The sequence below is a fragment of the Crassostrea angulata genome, chromosome 8 (genome assembly GCF_025612915.1).
Source record: "Crassostrea angulata isolate pt1a10 chromosome 8, ASM2561291v2, whole genome shotgun sequence".
NCBI classification, from domain to species: domain Eukaryota; kingdom Metazoa; phylum Mollusca; class Bivalvia; order Ostreida; family Ostreidae; genus Magallana; species Magallana angulata.
In genome coordinates, this window is record NC_069118.1 from 21,613,633 (window position 1) to 21,626,268 (window position 12,636).

The window sequence follows — 12,636 nt, forward strand, 5'->3', positions numbered from 1 at the left end:
GCATTGGATGTGAAAAGTAACATATACTGCAGCAATATTTAACATGAAATTTAACAGTAATTTGCATATAACTCTATCGATGAATAATTACAAATTACTTGGAACTTTGTGATGTTATATTATTATAATAAAACAAATTTATCATATAAACCAACTAGCATGGACTTCGATGGCAGGCCTGTAAATTTCTTTACCCTTTTGTCATTTGCTGTGACTTTGTTTGCATATGTAAATAACCTCTTAAAACTGCATCAGGGGTATGTGATTTCTCCTTGATGTTGAGTAGTTTAGTCCTCTCAGCCATACCAACGTCTGTGTGTATTCCTATTTCCACAGTCTCTAGAGTAGTTGTCATGTGAAGAGGATGTCAATGCATATTCATGATCAGAGGGGCTCTGTGACACACCTAAACACAGTTTCTGTAAAATTAACCTACAACTCTTCAACTACTACTGTACATAAATATATTGTCTTTTTGTGTCAAGTCTACTTCTTGTAGACAGCTGTGATTGCATGCAATTAAAATATATTTAAGAAATGAATTTAATTTCTACCTATGTAATACGATATAACATAACTTGGGGCAGTTTGCGCTTTATTCGAATTTTTGCTCAGAAAAAAAATTGTTTCAACGCACAATTTGTCTTGTCAGCAAAGAAAAACAGAACAGATCCTCATTTTTGCAAGGTGGGGGGTGGGGATTTGTTTTCTTCACGCCTCTTAAATATATAAAAGGGGGGATCTAATGGAAGGGATCTTTATCCTTTTCCTAAACGCTATAGAAGTGTTTTAGAATAAGTTACCTTTCAGTTTAAATTATTATAATCTAACCAAACATTGGCACTGTAAAATGCAATCTAAATCAAACAAGCCACTTTATTAATGAAATTAACGCACTGCAACTATTCATAATTATATTTAGTTTATTTGATATAGAAAGATTTTCTATATTCTCCGTAAATATCTGCAGGTAATGAATCACACACGCGTCGTTTTCGTATCTTCTCATCACAGCATGTAATAAGTTCCGGATATTTATGAAAAATAATTTTCAATAGAACCTTCCTCACAACAGGCACTTGGAATGTAAAATGACCATCTTTTTCTTCTAGATATGTCCTTAGTTCTTTTAATGTTGCAATAAGAGAGTTTCTATTAAAATCACAGTTTTCGAGCTTCATTAATTTGTTCAAAAGATCAGAATTGATAGTGTCGGGGCTGAGTTCTTCGGGTTGAAAAGCGGCCATTGTTAAAGCAATACTTGATTGTTTTTGTCTTTTGTCATTTATTAGACTGTTTAGGTCACTAATCAACCACGACACTGGTGTTTTCATCCATCTACTAAATTGCTCATTAAATTTGTTTTGTTCTATTAATTTACAAGCTAAAGCAATTGACGCTGGCATTCCGATGCCTCGACCTTTAACAATATCAGAATCTGTAGTTGCCGTTGCTCTTTCAAAATTCTCTTCGCTCATTTTGGTTGTTGAACTTTTTTCATTTCTGTAGTCTTCACCAGCCCGTACAATGTTATTTCGTTTCATGTGAATTTCTAAAATTTCATTTCGATCCTCGGTGCATAGATGATCCAAATCAATCATGTTCTGATAATGGTCTTTTTCAAAGAGAGACGGGTATCTGTCCATGATTAAACTTGTAACAATAAGAAGGATTTTCCTATCTCCATTCAGAGACACGCGTTCATATAATTCGTCCACCATGTTTCTTACCTCAAGCACCTCTTTCTCTAATTGAAGTTCATAAAATAAGTCATCCAGAATACAATAACCGATTTCTTTAGATATTTCAGATATATATTTTGGTTCAGACATCCATTTAACGTCTGCGTTCTGTTTTGTCCATTCTTCACGAAGACGTTCAGCCAAAAAGGTTTTCCCCGCACCTTGTATTCCTTTCAACACAACGAATTTTCCTATTTGAAATGCCCTTTTGGTACGCGCTAATGCTCTTTCGTCATCTAATGTTAACATCTCCTTCTGTTCTTCTGGTTTTTCTTCGTTGCTTTTGCGTTTCTTTCTCCCTGAATGAAACAAATAGTATTGATATGTTTTAAAACAAAATGCAATAGATATCTTAAAAAGCAGCAAATTAATCAAATAAGTTGTGTATGCTACCTGTATAGACCAGAAAGAGTATGTTTCCAAATGATTTTATCCGTTAAGTTTTGAAAAGTGAAATGATATTTATATCTCCTAATTCAGAAAGAAAGTTTTGGTTTTACCTATGCGACATGTAATGTTATACCATAATCGATTTCATTTTCCGGCCTAATGTTTATCATTATATTGAAACATTTATTTATATTGTTCGATGTATGCTTTTTTAAAATTTGAATTCATCGGAAAACAGTAATTATATTGAAACATTATTTATATTGATCGACCTACATGTATGCTTAATGAAAGATTGAATTCATAGGAAACAAACACTACATATAAGTAAGTCTCAACGACAGCTAGGTTATTGCAATAAATATGAAATAAAATTCATTTGATAGATTCCGTATAACGTGCTGCTAATTTTTACTAATTTTTACGAGTTTTATAAATCCGTAAAAATTAAACGCGTAAATTTTCACAGAAGTAAAAAAACACCGCACGTAAATTTCTACATCGTACGTATGAGAGTAATGTTCATGACCTTCAGCTCAGTCCCTGACGGCTGTACATGTACATGTAGGTGTATTTGAGCGTTTTTGATCACGTGAGGATAAAAGTTCAGATCTTTCATTCAGTCGTGAGTATTTTTTAAAACTACGTATATTGACACGTTAGTAGCTAGATGTCTTTTTTGGTTTGGAGAGAAAGAAAGAGAGAGAGAAAAATTTTTTGAAATGGAGTTGTCTTTCTTTTTTTCCCCGGTAAATCGAACTGAGACGAGCACATGATGTACATTAATGATGATACCCAGATAAATAGGAATAAGGAAAGTGTATATCACATATGAAATAAAGTTAAATGAATAAGTATAAACACAATCATAAATACCACAGATGATTTTAATTTTTACGGACATGTCCAATTCGTAAAAATATAACGCGTAAATATTCAAATCATCCTATTTTATGACAAATTCGTAAAAAATCACAGCAGTAAAAATTACCCGTTATACGGTATATAATGGATATCTATATTGTGTGATTTTATATTTGCTTTATCCAATGGGTTGAAATGATGTTTATATTCGCCAGGCTTGCCGAGCGAATATAACCATTTCAACGAGTTGGATAAAGCAAATATAAAATCACACAGTTAAAGATGTTCTATTTATGTCATACAATTTGATTTATAGTATGAAGACAGTACTTTACATGACCCCAATTGATTTTTTTTTCAAAGATTAAAACGATGATGCAACGTTGTGTTATGCGGTTATTGTGACCTTGCGCAATACAATTTAGTACATCATTTCTGAGATAAAGCTAACTGTTGTAATGTAATGTTTCACTGAAAACAACTTTGAAATAATTTCTTAGCTCTAAATGATTATTCTTAGAGCTTATTCATTTGATTAAATGGAAATATTGATCAGAAGACTTGAATGACCAGGTTTGTTGACATACACAAAGTTGCGAATGCTCGTTAGTTTGAATTGACTCGAACGAGGAACAGTTGTTGATCTTTTATAACACAAACACCAGCCTGATGATTCGAGATTGAAAACGGTGAATAAGAATGCGTACTGGTGGTGGAATCAAAAGTCTTATGAAACACTATGTCGGTAAGTTCTTATATATAAACACAACCAGTACGCTCTGTTTTCATCGCGTCGTCCGGTTGAACTTGATCCTTGTCCTTGATAGTTAACGTAATGTGCAGTTTCATAAACTACACAAAGCAAAATGAAAGTTTAAAGGGCTAAACTTATTAAACAATCTTGACAAACAAGAAAAAAAGGTCTTTTGGTGACGATTATGTATCACTTTGCAAGCAAAAGGGGGAGGGCTAAGCCCTCCCTCTCCCTCATAGCCTGGGTTCGACGCCTATGCTACGCAGTTATGTGCTTTCCTTCATATTTGTAATTTAAGCCTTTGACAAAATCCATTTTAAACAATTTTTGTAATAGATATAGTTATGTTGAATGTACTAGCAAATCTTAGAAAATAGGTCACTGAAGCGTTGAAGCGAGGGGCTATGCCAAAAATAGTTCGGGCCAGAAGTATTTGTTAAGGATCACCCGTTTAATATTGCAAAGTTTATCACAAGGGGTAATATACACCACACGTATAAATAAATCTTATCAATTTACTCACTTCTGCAAAATAAAACCGCGACAATAGCAGCAGCTGTTATGCAAAGTACTAAGATACCAAACGTTAGCCCCAAAGCTAATGCAAGTCTAGATGTGCCGACCTCTTCTTTATCTCTCGACGTCAGTGTGGAAAACAGTGACTTTGAGTGCGTGGTCCTAAAGTAAAATGAATGTTGTTTTTAATTCAAAACATATGAATGACGAAAGATGTAAAAAAAAAAAAAATATGCATATTCCAAACTAGTGCCTGTCAGATAATCAAAACTCTAAAATAGGGAACTACGGAGAAGTTTTACTGGCCCTTGTCTAGAGTATAGTTGAGACATAACCACCCGCGACAAAGAGAGAGAGAGAGAGAGAGAGAGAGAGAGAGAGAGAGAGAGAGAGAGAGAGAGAGAGAGAGAGAGTGTGTGTGTGTGTGTGTGTGTGTGTGTGTGTGTGTGTGTGTGTGTGTACTGGTTTATTGGGTTAATTAAAGGTGATGCAGATGACATCATTAGTTATATAAAGTTACAAAAATTAACGTATGTTGTGTCATATATTGTTATAGATAGTAATTTTGATTTCTTTGGCCCGTGGCAAAGAGTCTATGAATACATGCTCATATGGAAGAGTCCAAGACTACGGATTTTCCATAAAATGCACCTGAAAAACTTTGAAGTAAAGCATACGAGTATTTTAAATATTCTAATCAAAGTTTTTCGAACTTTCCCGGAATTAAACGCGGTCTAGGTCGCAATTTGTTGGTAGAAACGTTGGCATATAACTGAAAATTATCTCAATATTACAACTTTTCCCCCGGACGAATATGCTCGCCATTGTTTTAATTTCGGTTTCCCCAAATCTAAACGAATTCATTTATCAACATCCGTTTTCATTTTGAATATTTAGCACCTGCCTTCTCCAGGTTATTTTTGACATGACGTCATTAATTTTTGTAGACATTGTTGTCAACGGCCAAAGAAATTTTAACAATCTTACTTCTTAACACTTTATAGTTACATCAAGGATATACATGATACATACATGTATTCAATTCATTTGCCAGTTTAACAAAAGATGATCTACATCACCTATAATTTACTCCAATGATTTCGTCTCTCTCTTTCTCATTCAATTCACAAGCAGAAATTTCTTAACTCCGTCTACTTTGATCTGGTTGGTCAATCAAAACGTTACTTTTTAGTTTTTTTGAGTTTATGCCTATTAAAAGCTTCTAAGTAGTTTGCTGTGAGGTACTCACATCTCAAGCACTGCTGTTCTGCAGCCTTCATCTAAAAATAGCAATGAAAAACTTAAGCTGTTATTCATTTATACGTGATGCATGGCATACTTCTAACGACCCCGGCAATTTACTGCCTAATAAAAATGCTGCTGATTTAATATCATGATGAGTAATGGCTATTTTGCACATATACATAGACACCCAGCTGCATGAACAAAAGAGGAAGAGTGGTATGTAGATTTGGAAGGTGATGTATGATATTTAGATATAATTATATTATACAACTCAAAAATTTACATTAATTATTGATGACTCAGCATTGTATGTTCAAATACAACTATTATGTCATTTATTGAACATTGAACGTTCCAAATCGCGTTAAATATTGACAAAAAAGAATTAACTGGTGTAAAGCATAACCCATGCCAGTACTTATAAATTATAGTGCTTACATAAGTGATTCAGTGATGACTTGTAAATGGAAAATGGGCAACTGTTTCCAGAACACGGCGCAGAATCCATCTTGTTTGCAACGGTGTTAAATTCCGGGCATCTGTCTGGAATTATTTTGAGCATTTTTATGGATTATTTTGTAAAAGAAAATATTAAAGAACATAAAAAAATACCAAATATGATTACTAATAATTTATTTACAAGGTAAATTGTTTAAATTGTTTATGTAGTCTCTGAACTGTTTTTTGATACATGTATATATCATATCAATTTTAAATTTGATAAAAAAAGGTCATTCAATATTCATACATTCATAAGACTTTCAGGATTTTTGTCACTTACTCGCTTCCACCCATATTGGATCCGTGCATATCCATCCCGGCCGAGAGTACTCGTCAGTCAAACAGTGGTATCTATCTGGGTCAGCACAGGATTCTCTGGCAGTGGTGACCCAATTATTGTAGGGACAGGATGTGTTAATGATGTTAAACATTTCGATATCTGAAATATTATTTGACTGAAAAGATACATTATCAATTTATCATGCATTTTAAGCATACACCTTTTTCTGTAGATATTCGTATTTATTTTTAAGTAATGCAGAAATAATTTATAGTTTGTAAAGAGAGTTTTAATTTCACGATAAATAAGATCTGAAATAAAATTATATATTATGATGTATATCACAAATACTTACAGTTTATGTTGAATCTCCGAATCAAAATATAAGAGTTTAAAGTCCATGCATTTCTATAACAAGGACTGGAAAATGCGATATAAATATAGATACACAGATACACTGGCTTTTTAAAAATACACTTATTAATACATTTATAAAAGAAATGCCACACATCTAACATGAGCAAATAAACCTTGAATTTTGATTCAGAAAATATACACTTTATCATTCGCTTATCAACTTTTAGTTCAATCCATGATTTAGATAATGCCTAAACGAAGGTCGCTAGACCACGAGGTTAACATGTTTACAAAAGTGGGTCTGTTTTGATTTTTTTTTCGTCTCCTTGAAACTCACAGTGTACATAATTCGATGTCTAGTAGACAGCCTGCGTGTGTGTGTTTGCGTTTGAGGGCTGACAGAAAGTGGAGTGGTAATGTACCTACGATATATAGCAGAGTGGGAAAAATAATATAAAATCGTATATAAACGCTTGTTTGTATGTGTGTGTGTAAGGGGGGGGGGGGGGGGGGGTTACTCAGGGCGAATACCATAACATATATAGGGCAAGAAAAGAAAAGAACGAAATACCTAAAACTATAAACGTGATAACAAGGGATAAGGGTAAATTTGAGGTCACTGCACAGTGTTTACAACCAATCCATTCCCTTATTTGGGACTTCCTGTATATTCTTAAGGATGTTTATCGTTGGAGCGGAAATTCCGTTTAAACAATTTAAGCATTTGATTTTTTTAATAAAACTGACAAATGTTCAACGGCAAAGTAAATAAAAACGATATTCAATAAATATTAATGTTTGGAGAAATAACTTGAGGATCTAATTTAAAAATTAATCAAAATTAAATACTAAATGATAGACAAACTAGAGCTTATTTGTTTTTAAAGTTTATTCAGTCATCTGTTTGTTCTTTTGCTATAACTGTGCATGAGGTTTGTTTCATTTTTTATTTTTTGCCCCTCTAAAAACTAAAAAAAGAAGTTCTTTACAGTGTCTATAAGGAAGAACATGATATCAAAATGATTAATTACAATATACTTTTTTGGTCACTTGAGTCACTCCTATTACAAATGGCCCCCGTCCGTCGTCGTGCGTCGTCCAACGTGCGTCGTACGTTAGCAATTTCATTTTTTTTCCACTTCCGGAACTTATTGGCGAGGCCAAAAAAGCCAAAAGCCAAAACGGGAATTTTTTTTTAATCGTCTCTAGTCCCACACTTGTGAGGAAAAAACTAAATACATGGTGATGATTGGTGCATGATTAGATAAGGATATTTTTTTTAAAAGCATTTTCATAAAAGAAAAAAATTGTTAACACAGGCATACATAATATATAATATACTGTAACTTTAACAGAAATAACTACATATTGATACAGCTCTAATAATCCTTTAGGACACAATGCTAACAATAATTAAAGGTTAATTGAAAATACGATCTACTGAACCTAGGTTTTACATAATATTATGTTTCTACAGTTGCTCTTACATGTTACTTAACACTCCTTTGAATAAAATTCCAAGTACAATCTAGCAAATCACATATTACAAGATGCATAGGATTACGTCTTTTGAATCGAGCTTTGTCTGAACAAAATGAACTGTTGCTGATTTTACTTTTACCTAACGAATATTTGATCAAATGTTGTGAACAAAATAATCATCAACTGGTTTTATTTTCCAAAATTGAATGTAAATACAGTAACTATTGTGATAAATGAATCGACCTAAATGAATGAACATTTTTACACCTCTAACGTTCGTTGAATAACATTTTATATATTTAGTTGCCTTTCGCATATAAACGGTATCAGAGCATTACGCTTTATATCGTTCTGTGTCATCACGCAGTATTCAAAACCGTTACTTGGCTCCCCGGGTCGGCAACTCAGAAACATCGAGCTCCCGTCAGAAACACGCCATGTTCTATCCATGAGGTCAGTGACGTCAGGAACGATTGTCCTCCCTGTTGAAAAATGTAACATGTGCATGTATAAGGTATTTGAAGCATGAAACCAAATTGAATATCATGTATATATTGGAAATAACATGTATGATTATGATTGAAAGACTTTATAGTTATGATGAAATTGGTGTTTGAATATGTCGACGATGTTAATTGGGTGTGTCTAGATTGTTGTGTTTCAGTGGCATCCCAAATAAATGTCTAAAACCCAAAAAGATTTACAATTCTCATTAACCTAATGTCAATTAATCATAATTACATATAACTATGGAAACTGACATTGTAGTTATTGTAGTGAGATGAATTATGTACAAATAAAACAAGTTTCATCTATACGAGATCTTTATGAAAAATTACATTGCACCACATCTTGCATATTAAATAGATAACCAGGCGCAACATATATTGTTCTGTTTTACATGCATTGGAGAGGATGGGGTCCTATCTTTAAACGCGTGGGAAGTCTATTTAATCTTAGATAAAAGTTAACATCATGATGGAGGTTTTCATAAAGTATCAAAATATATAGCAGGAGAGGTTTGAACAGTATACTAACAGTTTTCATAAGTTGTAATATATGAAAGAACTTTTCCTTAAAACTGTAAATCATATGATATATTATTTTGATTAATTGTGCAGATTGAAAACGTGTATGTAAAGCAGATATTCACAATAAATCTATATATTTTGGCTATCAATTCTTTATTAGTATACTAGTATTGTCCTAAGAGACAGAACGTAGTTGTTATCGAGATAGACAATGTACATGTATAGAATAATTAATACATGTATACCGGAAGATAATGCTACATTCGGTTGTGTGCTTCAGGGATTGGGAACTCTGCCACCATATGGGTGGTGGTATGAGCGGATTTAACTTACAACCGTGCCCTAGGGTGAGCTTGCTAAACCGGATAACAAGCATGCCCTTTTGTTAGGATAGCCTCAAGACCCCCCTGAAGAGTATTTAGAAAAACAGCATTAGCCAATTTTGACAAGTGTACTCCATTACAGAAAAACAAGGAGTCACGCTTTATATCAGGATGGCGGATAATTGCGCTGTCATACCGCAAGGCCAACTTGGATGTACAAGAATTAAGGCGTTTACGTTGTGATTCCATAGCACGAGAGTTTTGAGAATAACGCCATTGTATGCGTGGAAGGATGCAAGACCAAATGACCGTAGAATGTGGGGAGTTGGTTTGAATAAATTGAAGAAGTTTCACCAATGAATTTTAAGAGTAAAATTCCTATCGCGAATTTTCCGTGAAGTTACGGTTAGCCCGGTAGCATGCCAATCGGCTTTCTACTAAAAATACTACCCAACTTTCACAAACTTTTCTTGTATTTGATTTGTATTGTAAACTGTAAATTGTAATGTAAACGTTCTTAAAATCCATATGGTGAATTCAGGGGAAAGCTCAATTCGTTACATTCGCTCAAGTTTACGCTGAATAAAAACTCCAAAACGAAACAAAAGTTCAACAAGTTGTATTTAGGTTGATGAAATAAAGGTACATGGTATTCCAATAAAAACCGATTCTCTGAGTTCCGAGATAACAAATTGATAACGTGCGGAGATTCCAGCACTGACAGTCCGACATAATTCTTTGCACAAAATCGACACTAACGTGCGGAAATCCAGCACAGTTAGCCCGATATCACACACACTCCACTAACGTGCGGGGTTCCAGCACAGTTAGCCCAACCGTTCTCTTCCCGATCTTAAAACATTCTCCCTTACAATTAATTTTTTTGACAGGCATTGCTTTTCTTATGACAAAGGGATAGTAATGGCATGCCAGAAAAGTAAACATTCACACATATAGCTGTTACGATAATTTCACACTTCTATTGTCCAACAATTATTTAATTTGCTTGGAGATTAAGTAAAGAAGATATCAATGACTAGTGTCAACAGGATTAACATTTTATCACATGAAAGCATCTCCGTTTGTTTTGTTTTTTTTTTTTTGGGGTTAATGTGGAATCATTAAAATTCGTGGGGGCCAATTTTCGTGGATTGCTTTAAATTTCCAGGTTCATGGGGACGTAATTTCGTGTATTCTCTGATACTTACAAAAGGAAATATAACAGGCATAATTTTTTTATTCGTGGAGAATGTTAATTCGTGGGTGAGAGGTACCCACGAATTCCACGAAAATTGATCAACCACGAAATATAATGATTTCACAGTATTTCCTTTTTTTTTATATAAACTAAATTGCGTAATTAATCTGAGAGAAAAAAAATTAAACTTAAGTTCTCAAAGCAGCTTGTAAATTTTAAATCGTTAACCTCTTACATTAAAAGTTTAAAATCAAAGATTTTTAAACTTATCTATAACAATCTATTGTTATAGATAAGTTTAAAAATCTTTGATTTTAAACTTTTAATGTAACAAAAGCTTCATGCAAACTAGCCTGAGTTTCCTAATTGAAGTCTCCCCTAAGTCATTTCCCCCACAGTGTATTAAAATGACATTAGGTGCAGGACCCACCTTTGCAAGTGTTTTAAGCTTCTGCTCTACTTGAGACAATTTCAGGCCACTGTACCCCTGCCACCATAATGAAATATTGAGCCTTTTCAAGTTCAGGTGAAGACCTCCAGGTCTCAAAAATGCTTCTAATTGAGCATGCTTCAGTTTTGAGGACCCCACTAACCACACTTTTTGTTTGTCTACAATATATAAGCAAAGCCTATGAATTAGAATTTTGGTATACGAATGTATGACTTAAAACACGAAGATTTCCATCTTCTACATTTCTGAATCGTTTCCGCAGAAAAATCTTGCAATGCCAATTTAGTGCTAGCTCCAATTCGAGAGGAATGAGATTTGTATCTTGTGTTCTCCGGTAACTTAAGACGAACTATTGCTTTTGAGAGTACTGCCGTAAACTGGTATCTTGTGAGCGGGGTCTTATCAAAGTGACAAACACTAATATGCAAGAAAAAAAAATTGCATGTGGCAACTTCCCTCCGCGTCCTAAAGAGGGTAAATAAATAATTTCAAGTTGATAAAATATGATAACTTACCAACAACTTGATAGAGACTACGTATTATAGCTCCTTAAAGCGCATCCTGATGCATCTGCCAATGAAAATCTCAATACTAAGAGTTTCAAACCATCATGGATTTTATTGGCTGTAAAAAATCAATACGAATGTAGGTCTTTCAAAACAAATAAAAAGATATAGTTACATGTACATACATGTATGTACCGTTTGGTCCATCTTTTTAGACAGATATTCTTTCGATAAATACATTATGATATGCATTCTTTTTTATAGAAATGAAACTTTTTTGACTATATGAGTTTTTAATACAACGCGAATTTTTCGACTAATAATTAAAAAAAAAGAAGACATGCCACTCTTTTATCGGTGTCTGTCTACCTCACTTTAACTTTCCTTGGTTGTATATTAATTGTTTGGATAAATATCAAATATGTTTACTCCAATGACATTATCCTTTTCATTCGTTCTTTTACTGTATTTTAAGAGACACAGATTTAGAAATGTATTAATAAAATCACCCATATACAGTCTGTAAGTCGTTGTAGAGTGCATCAGCTTGCCCAGAGGAAAAAAGAACGTTAACTCCAGTTAATTTCCTTTGCTCTGCATTACTGCTTTTAAATAGGTTTTGATCTTAAAACATACCATCCCCTATTATAATATTGCTTTCCACATAGTGCATATTAACAGAAATATTCAGACTTTATAGCTTTAAGATTACTCGAATCTCGACAATTAGAGCCTCATTTCATCGGTGGTGGCCTGAAAGGAAACTATATTTTTAGCTCAATAACATTTAGAACTTTTTCTGCTGCATTTAGAAGCCACTCATTTTTCTGGTCATCGTGCATAAGCGAAAGTAACGGTATTACTTTAGGAGTACACTAAAATCCCCCATTTGCACAACATAAAGAAATGTTGCAATAATGTATAGCTAGGAGTCAATGAGTCTTTGAAGTTATGATGTGCTCTGAAAAAACCCAATTAAAAAACAGACTAAAGTCT

The 12,636-nt window shown here is 33.5% G+C and overlaps 2 protein-coding genes across 4 annotated transcripts; both read right to left on the reverse strand.

Annotated features, from left to right (window-relative positions):
- Window positions 1-866: 866 nt before the first annotated feature.
- Window positions 867-8,592, reverse strand: LOC128159939 (uncharacterized). 3 transcript variants are annotated; one of them, XM_052823171.1, is made up of 7 exons: window positions 8,439-8,592; window positions 6,648-6,712; window positions 6,293-6,451; window positions 5,950-6,054; window positions 5,516-5,546; window positions 4,274-4,428; window positions 867-2,041 (listed from the first exon to the last, which is right to left on the reverse strand). In XM_052823171.1, the coding sequence occupies exons 1-7, from the start codon at window positions 8,579-8,581 to the stop codon at window positions 924-926; spliced, it is 1,776 nt and encodes a 591-aa protein (XP_052679131.1). In that variant the 5' UTR covers window positions 8,582-8,592; the 3' UTR covers window positions 867-923. The 3 variants fall into 3 exon arrangements, with proteins under 3 accessions (XP_052679131.1, XP_052679129.1, XP_052679130.1); XM_052823169.1 differs by lacking the exon at window positions 8,439-8,592 and having other exon boundaries at window positions 6,648-6,952; XM_052823170.1 differs by lacking the exon at window positions 8,439-8,592 and having other exon boundaries at window positions 6,293-6,467; window positions 6,648-6,951.
- A 926-nt stretch (window positions 8,593-9,518) lies between these two features.
- On the reverse strand, window positions 9,519-12,313 carry LOC128160783 (uncharacterized). Its single transcript, XM_052824113.1, has 3 exons — window positions 12,277-12,313; window positions 11,017-11,292; window positions 9,519-9,829 (listed from the first exon to the last, which is right to left on the reverse strand). Exons 1-3 carry the CDS (start codon window positions 12,311-12,313, stop codon window positions 9,519-9,521), a joined length of 624 nt encoding a protein of 207 aa, XP_052680073.1.
- Window positions 12,314-12,636: the final 323 nt, after the last annotated feature.

Excerpts from the sequence above, each read along its gene's own strand:
- LOC128159939 (XM_052823169.1), bottom strand. The coding sequence starts at position 6,858 with ATGATAAAGTGTATATTTTCTGAATCAAAATTCAAGGTTTATTTGCTC. Across the intron at positions 4,429-5,515 it reads AGAACAGCAGTGCTTGAGAT|GACCACGCACTCAAAGTCAC; the intron begins GTGAGTACCTCA and ends ATTTTACTTTAG. Across the intron at positions 2,042-4,273 it reads CGCGGTTTTATTTTGCAGAA|GGAGAAAGAAACGCAAAAGC; the intron begins GTGAGTAAATTG and ends TGTTTCATTCAG.
- LOC128160783 (XM_052824113.1), bottom strand. The coding sequence starts at position 12,313 with ATGCACTATGTGGAAAGCAATATTATAATAGGGGATG. Across the intron at positions 11,293-12,276 it reads CAATATTATAATAGGGGATG|ACAAACAAAAAGTGTGGTTA; the intron begins GTATGTTTTAAG and ends TATATATTGTAG. Across the intron at positions 9,830-11,016 it reads GCTAGTTTGCATGAAGCTTT|TTCAATTTATTCAAACCAAC; the intron begins TGTTACATTAAA and ends TGGTGAAACTTC.